The sequence below is a fragment of the Astatotilapia calliptera genome, chromosome 9, assembly GCF_900246225.1.
Source record: "Astatotilapia calliptera chromosome 9, fAstCal1.2, whole genome shotgun sequence".
Taxonomy (NCBI): domain Eukaryota; kingdom Metazoa; phylum Chordata; class Actinopteri; order Cichliformes; family Cichlidae; genus Astatotilapia; species Astatotilapia calliptera.
In genome coordinates, this window is record NC_039310.1 from 17,636,605 (window position 1) to 17,649,917 (window position 13,313).

The 13,313-nt window shown below is 41.2% G+C and overlaps 1 protein-coding gene across 2 annotated transcripts; it reads left to right on the plus strand.

The window, feature by feature from the left end:
- Positions 1-732: 732 nt before the first annotated feature.
- On the plus strand, positions 733-13,248 carry zdhhc23b (zDHHC palmitoyltransferase 23b). 2 transcript variants are annotated; one of them, XM_026179588.1, is made up of 5 exons: positions 733-1,280; positions 5,619-5,776; positions 8,702-9,391; positions 9,793-9,960; positions 12,078-13,248. In XM_026179588.1, exons 2-5 carry the CDS (start codon positions 5,637-5,639, stop codon positions 12,343-12,345), a joined length of 1,266 nt encoding a protein of 421 aa, XP_026035373.1. In that variant the 5' UTR covers positions 733-1,280; positions 5,619-5,636; the 3' UTR covers positions 12,346-13,248. The 2 variants fall into 2 exon arrangements, with proteins under 2 accessions (XP_026035373.1, XP_026035374.1); XM_026179589.1 differs by lacking the exon at positions 733-1,280 and adding an exon at positions 1,287-1,362.
- Positions 13,249-13,313: the final 65 nt, after the last annotated feature.

A 13,313-nucleotide genomic window follows, 5' to 3' on the forward strand; every position in this document is an offset into this window, starting at 1 on the left:
ATTGCTGTTATCCTTATATGAGCATTAATAGTCAATTTGTAGTATTAAGTTATAGGAAAAAGAAATTACTACTTGAATGTTTCCATTTGCATGTTTGAATTCAGAATTTTATACCTGATGGCTTTCCTGAGGCATGCTAAAGAGATCAGTATATAAAACATTTATGTAAAAGCACAAATAGAACCCCACCAAACAAACATACAAATAAAAGCATTATTTGATGTTAAATTAGTTTTCTCTTTAAGTATTCAAAAAGCAGACTATGGACAGCGTGCATTGTTTTGGTTATATATTTCTGATATGACAATGAGCCATGATGCAATATGATACGTACACAGATGGCTAATATTTAAGGCTCAGGTAGGTGGGTCATTCCTAGTATTTGTTGCAATTTGAGTCCATGTGAAGGAACTGAGATTAATGTTAAAACATTAGCTTATCTGATGAGGCATTGATGGGACTAGTTCTTGAGATTTTGAGTCTACAAGACTGAGTCAATTTTCCTAAATCTTGCCTGTGACATATGCTCTCCATACAGTAATAATTAAAGACTAAAACTGGAACTTATAACAATTAAAACTAAACCGAAAAATTACACTATGGAAACTAAACTATATTAAAAGCAATCAGATGGCTATGTATCTAATATAATCACTTTTTAGCACACGTGTGCTAAACTGCCATGTCCACAATCATCAATTATGCCCGGATTTAAGTTATAAAAGTCCAAAAAAATGTTGGCATTATCTCTCTTGCATAACCAAATGTGCAAGAGTAAGATAAGCTACTTATAATTAATTTATAACGGGACGAAGCTTCTCACAAAGACCATTAAACTGACTGTTTGTTTTGATGGAGTGTTGGTACACAGCTTTTCCAGCACTTCACCTGAGCACAGCTGTGCATGCAGCAGTAGCAGCATCATGTGGGAGTAGGCTGGGCGGGGAAAAGCCACTTCATGTGACGTCAGTACAGAAACAGTTCAGCCAGTTTGGAGAGGAGGAAGCAGGACTTCTCTGTGTACCGAAACCTGGACGTCCACGCAGAAGACACCCCCCGGCTCCTGCAGGAAGCACCAGCCGAGCCGGATACTCAAACCCAGCCCCCGCCCCAGCAGTTGCCGCCGTTCCGCGGTCACTTCACGCGACTTGCATTTAGCGGCAGAAACACCGGATACGAGCTCTGCTGCCGGGACCGAGACTTCCGTTAAGAAGCACGGCGGGGGAAAATCGTTCCAGTCGATATTTCTAGAGGCTGGCATGTAGCAGCCCCGTGTGCAGGTATGTTTACCCGGGTTTGTCGGGTCGTGAAACCTGCTTTGACGCAGTGTGTCGCTCCGGTGAGACGGCGGCTTGTTGGCAGGTAAACGTCGGTTGAACGTCGGTTAACTGTGAGCTGCAGTCTGCAATTATGTTACCGACAAGCTGCAGGATTCATTGGGTTAAATGCCAGGGAAAACGGTGAAGTCCTAATATTTACATGCAGTCGAGTTTAAAGTCACAGCGTCTCCAATAAAAACTGATTTTTACTGAATGTGTCAGCACAGCATCCTGTTACTGGGACAAAAGTTTATTATGCAAGGTATAGTTTAGAGCAGGTGTGCTGCAGAAAAAAATAACTGATGATGTTAATTGATTATTCATAAGCAGGCGTGTATTTAGTTATTCTAATGCCATCTTGGCTCCCCATCTACCCTAAGTAAAATTTCATTGATAACACAAGTTGCAGCAATCAGCAGTTTTGTGAAGTAACACTTGTCTCAATGGTTTTCTATAGAATGTTCATGTTTATAACACTCGATAGTCTCTATATATGCTGACTAAATGTGGGGTAAGGAGTTTGCAGTAAGGCTACAAATAACCTGAAAGGTAGTTTTTTTTATATGCCACTACAATTGTTGTAACTTTTGGTTATCTGTAATCGCAGCTGCTGTTCTGCGTGGTAATCATTTTTGGGTTTCTGTAGGGATGGTTCTGTGGATCAGCACATCTCTTTTACAGCCTTGTTTCTTGTGAGAAAGCAACATGTGGGACATTCCCTCAGTATGTAGTATTGGGAGGTGGGAGAAAGAATAGTAAAGTGGGAAATCTGGTCATCCTACCTATAAAGTATATATTAAGCTACAGCCAGCCGCTGTTAGGTCCTCCACCTGGAAGGTTTAGCATGGTGTCTTGGTTGGTCAGTTACCAGGTGTGTAGGTGTCTAAGAGGCTGACTTCCAAACGAGGTGTAGCTTCCTTGACCACTAGTGGTACATTCAGACCCGTTTTAGGAAGTATGAGAATATTATTGCTCTGGAAAAAAAAAAGCAAAGGTGGTCTTCTACCAGTAGGAAGCCATGGGAACATGCGTTGGTCTGGATACATCCATGGGAGCTTAACTATGTAAATGTTAGGCATAGATAAAAGTGCTGTGATTGAGTGGTGATTGTGATAATGAGATGTGTAGTATCTTAACTTGAGTAGAAAGGTCCTATATAAGTACCAGTCCATTTACTATTTGAGTCTTTGCACATGTACAAAGACTGATGTTGTAAATCCTGCTTTCTGCCGAGCACTGAGTGGAGGTGAGGCCACTTTAAGTACTTTTTATGTCTTTACAAGCTTCAGGAATTTAACTGTGCAGCTCTGCCTTTTAATGTACAGTCATTTGGACAGTGACATAATCTTCCTAATTTTGCTGCTGTACACCAGTTACCGTAAATGTCGGGCTATAAGCCGCTACTTTTTGCACAAGCTTTGAACCCTGCGGCTTTTAGTCAGGTGCGGCTTTTCTATGGATTGTCCATGATTTTTGTCATATCGTAAGACGATTTGTTTTGTGTGTTCCGCTGTTGTACGGCACTACGTTGCCTGGCGGAAGGATCGGGGTTCAAGAGTGGTATGTTAGTCACATGTCCGTCCGCCAGGCAACGTAGTGCCGTACGAAGTAGCGTGAAAAACAAACTTCAAAGTAGCGCTACGCATTCAGCGGGAGGCGTGGATGATGAGCGGCGATAAACTTGCAAGTTATGCCCAAAAAGCAAGTTATGCCCAACTCCACCGGTGGATTCTGACAGCGTGGAAAAGTGTGAAAACATCCACGATCACCAACGGATTTTGAAGGGCTGGACTGCTGCATGATGGAGAGGAGGACTCTGACACTGACAATGAGGATTTCTTTGGTTTTGAAAGTGACAACGAAGGAGAGAAGAAGAGTGGATGACGAAGCCACCCTGAGCCTGTTCGTTTCGACACTGGAGAAGAGGACTTTGGTGGTTTTAGTGCGCAGGAAGAAGAGAAAGATGGTGGTGAATGACTGACTTTTCTTCTTGTTAAAGCCGTGTCACTGCACCTGAGCCTAAAAGGTAGTCCGAATCTATTTTTCTGGTGTGCTGTAGGTTACTGTTATGTACTACATGTGCAAATATGTACCCATAACTTGTTTTTCAAAATATTAATAAAAGTGATGTCTCCAAACAGCCATCTCTTTCCTGACAATTCCCTTTGTGCATATTCTCTTACATATGATAAGTCAACATTGAAACACCTGCGGCTTTTGGTCAGGTGCGGCTAATGTATGTACAAAACAGGATTTTCCCCTGATTTTAGCTTGTGCGGCTAATATTTAGGTGCGCTTTGTAGTCCGGGAAATACGGTAAATGTATTTGTAATGAAATGGGAAAAATGTAATTAAAGTGTGGACTTTCGGAAAGGGTTTAGAATAAAAGTCTGTACTAAAACTGAGGATTTGCAGCCTTTTTTATGTAGTCCCTCCATTTTCATGAGCTTAAAAGTAAACAAACTAATGTTCCAAATGTTGGGATTATTTTAATAATTAGATGCAAATCCCATTTAGTTGATGACTCCCTAAACCCACAGAGCTCAACATGATCTGAATTTCCACCCTTATCCATCTGTACTCAGTGTTTTACAGTCATTTTTTAACATTTGACTGAAATTGTGCAGAAAGAAGCTCAGTAGCTTAGGAATTCAATCTGCTGCTGTTAGGAAAATGTGTAAACCACTACCCTATTAGCTGCTGTTGGCATGCTTTTGGTGCAAAATACTGATAGCGTAACAGTTGATATTACTACGTGATATTATCAATTTGCAGATCTCTCCGTATCAACATTTATAACAGCTGATAAATGAAAAAAGTAAAGAAGAAATGGGAGAAACACCATTCAGGCACGTTATCACTGTTGCTGTTGCATAGTTTGTCCACTAGAGGGCACTGCTGGTAACAAGGTAACAAACCTGGTAAGAAAGCAGTAACAAACCCTGATCCAAGCAGAGTGTGAACGAGTAAATACACATAAAAGTACACATAACAAGTGTTAGGTACATTGGTTTATGTTTTGTGTGTATGTGAAAAAAAACCCCCAATATATCAGCTAATATATCAGATACTGGAGTCCCCCAAATATCGGTTGGAGTGATTGTATATCGGTCTGTCTTCATTTCTTTGTCAGCAACGGGCATTGAGACACTGAGACATTGTTGGAGGTTTCCTTGTCACACTTCTTTGGCTCTGGTATATAGTCAAATGAGAATGTTATTTTATGCTGTTTATTTTCACATTCAAATTGAGAGTTTGGCCTAGGATGAGAATGAGCCTCGATTGTGTCAGACAAATATGGTGTTTACAGCAAAATTATATAAAGTAAGTAAAGCAAGCATCCTCGACAGTTGCAATCTGGAACTATTAACTATGAAAAATGTTGCTGATTTGCTTTCAGCTAATAATCAGAGTTGTAAAAGTGACGTCTTCCATCCTAAACGACAGCAATTCCTAGATATTGAAGCAAAATGATGTGCTTTGCCCTGAAAAGCTTTTTGGCCAAAGCATTAAACACCACAGCTGTAAAATTGCTGAGTGCAACAGTCACACTGTAAGCCCTTGCAGCAGTATTTTTCTTTATTTGTCAGGGAGCAGATGTGCTGTTTGGTGCTAGCACACGCCCATTAATCAGTACATGTAACCCAATCTGTCCTCTCTTTAGGATCTTACAGATCCAAGGGTGCCTGGAAGGACCCTAATTAGATGCTGGTAACCTTTTCTGACCCAGAATGTCCTTTTTAACACATTAGCGTGATTGCTGGCTGAGCTTTAATAATAACACACAATTTCATTCTGTGATTTATTGCTAATCAGAGGCTCATTCATATTCCTCCCAAAGATAGAGGTTTAACTCAGCTGAAGGATTAACCCCACTTTGTCATGCCATGATTGAGAGGCCACCTAAGACCTGCCATTGCTATAACTGCTGACACCACCTCAACCCAAATCCATATCCATCTGTGCCACATAAACAAGCCAGTGTGCGGGGGGTGGGGGGACTGATCATTTGCTGTAAATCATTAAAGGGTGACAGATGTGTGACAGATGTGAGGACAGGAAGTGACGTGAAAGTGCTGTGGAAATCTGTTCAGAGCACTCCACCATCTAAAATGCATGCAAGTGTCTGGTAAGCTGCTGCATGAAAAGGTCAGTTCAGCAAAGTGGTATTTTCAAATGATTATTAGCTGAAAGCAAATCAGGTAAAGGTATTTTCACTTAATACGTTTCCCTTCCCTTTGATCATCTGCAACTTTTCACTTTCCTCGAACTCATTACCTGTTTTAAAACCTCTGACAGGCTGCAGGGCTCTCTGTAATGAAGAGGCAAGCCAAGAAGGTGCTGGTGGAGGAGGACGCGGTCTTGTGCTGCTGCGAATACATGAACAGACATGGACAGCGCAGCCATGTAGCAGCCTGCTGCTGTGACTGTGAGGACCTGGATGACGCCTGTGACAGGTGGGAAATGCGAGATTTAATTTTGTGCCCCAATTTAAGGCAAGATAGACAACTTGTTTTTGGTGTATTTCGATGAAAATCCATAATAGTCTTTAGGTGAATTGTAATTCGATTGATCTGAACTAGACTCCTGTCGCTCCTCTGAGCTGTTTTTGGCCAATCACAGGCTCTGCTAAAGATCATCAGTTTTTAGGAGAGAATGAAAAAAGTTAGTCGGCTAAGGATTAAAGTCCATGTTTCTTTAATGTTTTTTTTTAGATTTTATAAATTTAGTAACAATTTAACATCACAGTTGAAATGTTACTGGTTCAGACTTTAGGAGATTTTCACAAAACTACATAACTACAACAAACACACAGACTGTAGTTAAATCAAGACAAAAAACGTATAATACTAATACTATAAATAAAAAGGAGCAACCTTTAAAGATCTGTTATACCAGCAGAAATAATATACAGAAAACAAAACACAAATCAGACAATTTGGTCAAATTCCTGGACTTGTCTGACCAGCGGTGCAAAATCCAAAGAGAATCACATCATTTTCATACCAAAGCTTCTAATATAGCAGTGCTGGGATCAGTGACTCTATGTGAAAGATCCTTGGTTTGACACTGGGAGGAGACATTAACCCAGTGTCATGGGGTCACATGTTCACGTGTACTCCCAGTGCCCAGTCCAAAACCCGGATAAATGGAAGGGCTGTGTCACGAAGGCCATCTGGTTTAAACACTGTGCCAAATCATTTACAATCACATAACAGAACAGCTGAAAGTGCTGGTAATTCTCTGCTGCTGCTTGCATTATATGTGCAAAGGGCACAAACTGTCTTGCTTGTTCTTACAGAGACGCTTTAACAGAATTATAACCCAGAAAGTAAATTTAAAAATGTAACTACTGTCTTAGTTCTGTCTATCTAAAACAAAAGATATCAGATAATTTTATTTCTACCACATCAGTGATGGAAGTAAGGAGTTACTTTTTTCAGTAACGAGTAATCTAACTAATCACTATAACTATCGTTACAACGCCGTTACAGTTACTAACAAGGAAAACTATTTTTCAACAAACAGACGGTTGAAGCTGTCTTCAGCTTATTGCACCTTATATCAGTTGCACGGAAGCAGCTGTCTATGTAAGTAATCAGGGCCCCCCAAGATCTGGGCGCTACAGCGTTAAGCAGCTCCGCGCGCTCCCGCGGACGGCAATCACTTTCTCCCTGACGATCACTTTTTGGCACAACACCTGGAGCTAAGGGAGCAAAACAATCGCATGAGTGCTGCTGTTTGACTGAGGAAGAATGAAGTAGTCGCGGTAAGCCAATCACATGACCACTTTAAGATGACAAAGCAACAAGGTGATATATACCAGTTTTTAAATTGTGTTGATAGGCCACGTAAAACCAGAGTCATGATAAACAAAATATACGCGGTGTTTGTTCCTGAATAGTTTTGTCATGTTTAGGACAGAGCTAGCAAGCACTCTCTGCTTATGACCAAACAACAACAACAACAACAACAGCAAAAAACCTCTACCCTTTCATGTTGGTGGAAAAATGCACCATGTCGACCAATCAAAAAATGATATGGCAACATGACATTTGGTTGTTTAGGAAGAGGGGGAAGTTTTAGGAGTGATGGTGAGAGAGAGAAAGAGAGAGAGACAGCAGAAAAGTTAGTTAAGTAGTTAATGTGTTGTCTTGTGTAGTTAGTGTGTAGTGTTGTGGATAGTTTTGTGTTGTGTGTCAGAACAATGAGGCGACTGCTGTCTCCAGGTAGAGAATAGGAGTGATACACCTGCTGCTGTCAGACCTGCAGGTATCGGGCTGTGATGTTCTCCTTTATAGTGGACAGAAATATTTGGAGTGGCACAAATAATTTGTGCGCCAGCTTATTGAATGCAGAACAGCTGATTGTTATGTAAATAGTTTGAAATTGTTATTAAAAAAAGGGGGGTAAAAGGTAAACGGCTGCAAAAGCTGTGCATATGATTTTAAAATTGACAATTTATATTTGCATTTAAAGTTATGAAATATGATTCATTAAACACGTTTGTGGTTGTTACAGTAAAAAATCCAACTTTTTCTACTCTGATATTATGTTTTTTGTCTGATTTTAGATCAATTGTGTTAATACAGTATGTCAAAATGAAAACATAACTGTAAATTCATACACGCTGAAAAGAATGATACCAAACAAGGCAAAGTAAATAGTTTTTAAAGGTGAAATGTAGAGGAAACATCAAAAGTAGTTAAAAATGGCCAAATCTACCCTGGACCCCAGAGGATTAAACTTTTTTTTTTAAAGTAATGCAATAGTTACTTTTCAAGTAATTAATTACTTTTAGAATCTTGTAACTCAGTTACTTTTTTGAAGAAGTAACTAGTAACTATAATTAATTACTTTTTCAAGGTAACTTGCCCAACACTGTACCCCATTAAAATCACATTTTCATTGAGGCCCACTTATTCTGAGATATTTCGTAATATGAAGCTTTTTTGTATTCCTGTTGGGAGCGTCGTAGAAGAGAGGGGAAGACCTATAATTTTCGGCCTCAGGTGTGATTTGTGTGTGCTTGTTGCAGCTTTATGGCCCAATAAGAAATGCTTCATTTGCCGTCATGTCAGTAAATGTTGGGCTCTTGATAGTTCCATTAGTCGACTAATTTGGTAGTCAGAAGCATGAGTCCTGCTGATGACTGAATGCTTTATTGTATCATCAATATCAGGTTTTTCACATAGTGACACTCAGGGTATAAAAATCACATTGTAATTGCAATCTGCTGTTTATTATGAAAATATGATGAATGAATAACTTGTATTTGAGTTCTCTGTCTGTATTTTGGGTGCTTGAAACATGTTAGTAAGTTCCCTACATGGTTACTTTAATTAAAAAAAAGTATTACAGCTTTTCCGTTACCTCATCAGGTTTCTGAAGAGGGAACCTCAGAAGCCTGAATCCCTGTCACAGGTGGCTGCAGTCGTCACAGATCGGATTCGTGTGCCGTGGCTGTGGGGTGGAGCTCGCAAGGTGGACCTGTCCATCATTCCTCCTCTTCTTCTCCTTCCTGCCCTGCTGCACCTTGCTGCTCTCCACTTCCTGATTGGGATGGTGGTTCTGACAGCTCTGCCGGGCTTAGTGCTGTGGTACTACTATTTCACCCACCGTAAGAAAGGACGGACCCTCTTCTTCCTCAGCCTGGCCCTTTTCTCCTTGGCGTACATGTACTACTTGTTCATCACTGAGGTGTTTCCACGTGGGGATTTTGGACTGCTTCAGCTAGCGCTGGTAAGCGTCGGGGTTGTCCTCACCCTGCTGGCTCTTTTCCACACCAAGAGAGATCCGGGCATCCTGCACCCAAACGAAGAGTCCGTTCACAGCAAGGTGGCGTATTACAGCTCCCCCACAGGCAGAAACCCTTCCCTCAGTGGTGGGAGGCAGGATGTGACGATGACTGTAGCCAACCGGGCTGGGGTGTCGGAGCATGCGGAGGAGGAAATGAAGGAAAGCAACCGAAAGAACTGGTGTCAGGCATGCAGGATGGTGCGGCCCCCCAGGGCGGGGCATTGTCGCATCTGTGGTGTCTGCGTGCTGCGTCTCGACCACCACTGTGTCTGGTGGGTTCCATTCAAATTCCTCTCACTCGACCTGCCTGTCATCACTGCTTTCTTCTCCTTCAAACACTGAAGTTGTCTTGTTTGTGACCTGCTTCTTTTCTGCACAAAGACCACGCAGATCTAAAATAACACCTTTAATTTATAAGAGTTAAGTTACTCTGTCTTTGCAGGTAATGAGCTCAGAGAGAATGAATATCTTTGTCCTCTTGTGTCTAGCTCAACATATTTTTTTCTATGTTGTGTTAACGTCACAATTTCCTTGCTGCCATCCTTCTATACCATGCACGCTCCTGCATGTTTGTGTGTAGTGTAGTGTAACCCTGGAGTCTCAGTACAATGTTTTGTCTGCTTGTGTGTGTACACGTGTGTTTGTGCGTCCCCTCCTGTCTGTGTCGGGGCAGGATAAACAGCTGTGTGGGGCAGGCCAATCACCGCAGCTTTCTGCTCACGCTCGTCCTCTTCCTGTTGACGTCCCTGTACGGAATCAGCCTGGTGCTACAGAGTGTGTGTCCACGGCAAAATCTCCTCTTCGCCTTACTCTACTGCCCAGGAGTCTACAACCAGTACAGGTAGTGGAAACAGACATACAGTTCTGTCAAAAACTAAGTATACCCCATTAATCAAGAGCTTGTAGAACCACCATTAGCAGAACTTTGAAGTGGTATTTTCTGTTTGGCTTTATCATGTTGCTGTGAAGGAATTTTGGCACATTCTTCTTTACCACATTACTTCAGTTCATTGAGGTTTGCAGGAATTAATTAATGCAGAGCTCTGTGAAGGTCCCACCACAGCATTTCAGTCAGTTTGAGGTCTGGGTCATTGCAACACCTTTATTCTTTTATTTTTCAACTATTCTCTTGTAGATTTGTTGCAGTGTTTTGGATCATCATCCTGTTGCATGACCCAGTTTAAAACCAAGCTTTAGCTGCCAGAAAGATGGCTTCACATTTGTCTCTAGAATACTTTGGTACACAGAGGACTTCACGGTCAAATCAGTGACTGCAACATGTCCAGTTTCTGTGGCCACAAAACAAGCCCAAATCATTTTCCCTCCACCACTGCACTTTATAGTTAGCATAAAGCTTTTGTGCTGATATGATGTGTTTGGTTTTTCTGTGCATTATGGTCAAACATCTCCACCGAGCCAGGATACATGGGCATTACATCAGGAAGGACATCTGGTGTCAAATCTGTGCCAAGTTGTAACTTTCAGATTCATTCACTGTTTGAAATAAGGGAGCAGCCTTAAATGACTATGCATGTATGTGTGTATTGATTGGAAACTGTAAAGATTTCCAATTTTTATGCATAGCTAATTGAATTCTGGCACTAGCATCAGGGCTGTAACGGTTCTGAAACAGAGACCAAATCCAAAATGAAAACAAGGCAATTGCCCCACAGACATCAGGAAACACTGGTGACAAATGGAAGGATAATACCACTACCATAAGCCACACTACACTAGTGGCGGTGTTATCTTTGGCGTCAGCTTTATTGTGAAATACACAGTTTAAATCAACTTTTTTGTTTTTTTGCAGAGAAGACTTGGTGTTGCTGTAAAAAAAAAAAAAAAAAATCTGTGTAAATACAGGTTTATAATCAGCTCAGTAAGGTTTGTATATAATGACGTTCAGTGACCATGTGGACCTGTGGTGGTTAATGCTGAGATCTAAAATATGGAAGTGAACTAAAAATGAATGAGAAGAAGTGTTTGAGTTTACTTTTAATTCATTATTTCATCACAGGTGATCATACATGTAATTTATTTCCTCATTCGCCTTCTCATTGATCTCCAGTATGTTGTCCATATTCCAATATGATGGAATTAGTCTGTTATGGCGTCATTGTGATGTCGTAAAAAGTGTGTTGTACAGCTCTCATATAATCTGTTACTCGATATGGTTTGACTTTGTGTCCTAACGATGAATGTCAAGGTCAAATGCTTAGCAACCCTAGGTACCCAAACAAATGGAACAGATTATATACTCTGTACTAGTATTTATACTAGAAAGAGCATAATAAATAAATCAGGCTCTACAGGCAGGTTTCCTTAAAATGTAATGTAATCAACATATGTATTCACAGTGCCTTATTAATTAAAATTAGGAGCCTCTGTATTGTTACCCTGTGAACAAAATTAAACATCTTAACTGCACAGCGTCAGTACTTGTGCTTAAATAAACACCCACAGCTGAGATAGAGTCCACAGAAAATAGGGTTGACAGCCTTTTTCGCAGCAATTAAGATCCTCACTGACCCACTGCACAGCCATTTAATACTTTTCCCAGAACTACCAGAAGTAAGTGAGGACCTTCCATGAGCATATTGAGTGTCTGGCTTTTTTCGCTCTACTGAATCACTTTCAAGAGTACCTTGAAGCAGTGCCCATTAAGCTGTTGGAGAAAGATTCACAGTTTTTGCTCAGAGCAACGAGCATGCATGTGAAGTAGTTCAAATGACTAGTACTGGCACTGCTACTGAACTCAGAGTTAAAAACTGTGAATGAGTATCATGCCCTCAATATGTAAAAATACTGGTTCTTTTAACTGTGATCTGTCCATTTACACCCTTTTAAACTGGTTACACTAAATATTTTATCTTTGAAAGTGGCTGAGCATGAAAATAAAACCCTTTTGCTGGTAAAAAAGAAAAAAATTGACTACCTCCGTCCTTGTCTGTGTTCCAGCACTGCTCTTTGCTTCACCTGTGCGTGGTACAGCAGCATCGTGACGGGCGGGTTGCTTCACCTGCTGGCGATACAGCTCATCAACGTCAGCTACAACGTGACCGAGCGCGAAGCCCGCATCGCCCTGCGAGAGAAAACCGCTCGCAGCGCCTACTGGGGACTCGTCGTGAACACTGGCGCCTATTCCCGAGGTTTCCGTGGCAACTGGTCTGAGTTCATGAGCATGGGAGACAAAGTGATTCCCCCCTCTCCCACTGACTTGGTGTGAGAGACTTGTGATGCAATGCTGTTTAAAGTTTGGGAATTGTGGCTGCTGGTGTGTTAGTGTCCACTGGATGGCAGCATGACTCCTTTTAACTGATTGGACGTGCTGCTGGCAGCAAACCTCAGAGCTGCTACGTTTTTAACGTGCAACATATGGAGTTGCACTGACTTTGACACTTAGCAATAACAACTACTCACGCCCATAAGATGCACATACTGCCATAAATGTGAAGGACATGCAGGATCTCCTCTATGCAGCTGGTCATATACGTCACCTCTGCCAAACAAATATTACTAGTCCTTCACGCTGGATGTCTTCCTTGACTTGAAGGCTGACCTTATGTCTCCCCTCCTTCGTAGTGCCTTGATGCGAGACAATAACTCCAATCTGCTGATCCTGGTGGGGACATTTTGTCTGAACACAGCACAAGATGATGCCTCTGAGTGCACAGATAGGATATTCAAGGAGGCTCTCTAGGGCTCACTATAACCTTTTCATCATTCACAAACAGACTGCACTTGACCTTACTTGGCCTTGTGAAACGAATTCATGGATATTTATCACAACTAATTGAAACATTTTGGCACAGGCCAGATAGGCCAGCTAATTTGAAGTTCCACAGCAGCTGATTGCTTAGTTATTACCACACGGTTACTTTGACTCTTTTAATCCGTTTCAAAACTGACTCAGAAATGGAACAACTCTTAGATAAATGGAAAACGCAAATGAATCAATATGTTTTGGCATCAGTTAGAAATGAGTTTTTCACTGCTTTTGGTTCTCACAGGCATTAAAGGGGTTTTTTTGGGGGGGTTTTTTGTTTGTTTTTTGTATTCCAATAATTGCTCTGGTTGATTTATGTGTTTCTGTGAAAATATTTTATAAAATAAATGTAAGAAGTGTGCAGTGTGTCATCTTCCAGAGTGATGCTGAGATGTTTGCGTGTCGCCTGCATCAGTATGCAGTACGTT

Excerpts from the sequence above, each read along its gene's own strand:
- zdhhc23b (XM_026179588.1), top strand. The coding sequence starts at position 5,637 with ATGAAGAGGCAAGCCAAGAAGGTGCTGGTGGAGGAGGACGCGGTCTTG. Across the intron at positions 5,777-8,701 it reads CTGGATGACGCCTGTGACAG|GTTTCTGAAGAGGGAACCTC; the intron begins GTGGGAAATGCG and ends TTACCTCATCAG. Across the intron at positions 9,392-9,792 it reads CTCGACCACCACTGTGTCTG|GATAAACAGCTGTGTGGGGC; the intron begins GTGGGTTCCATT and ends GTGTCGGGGCAG.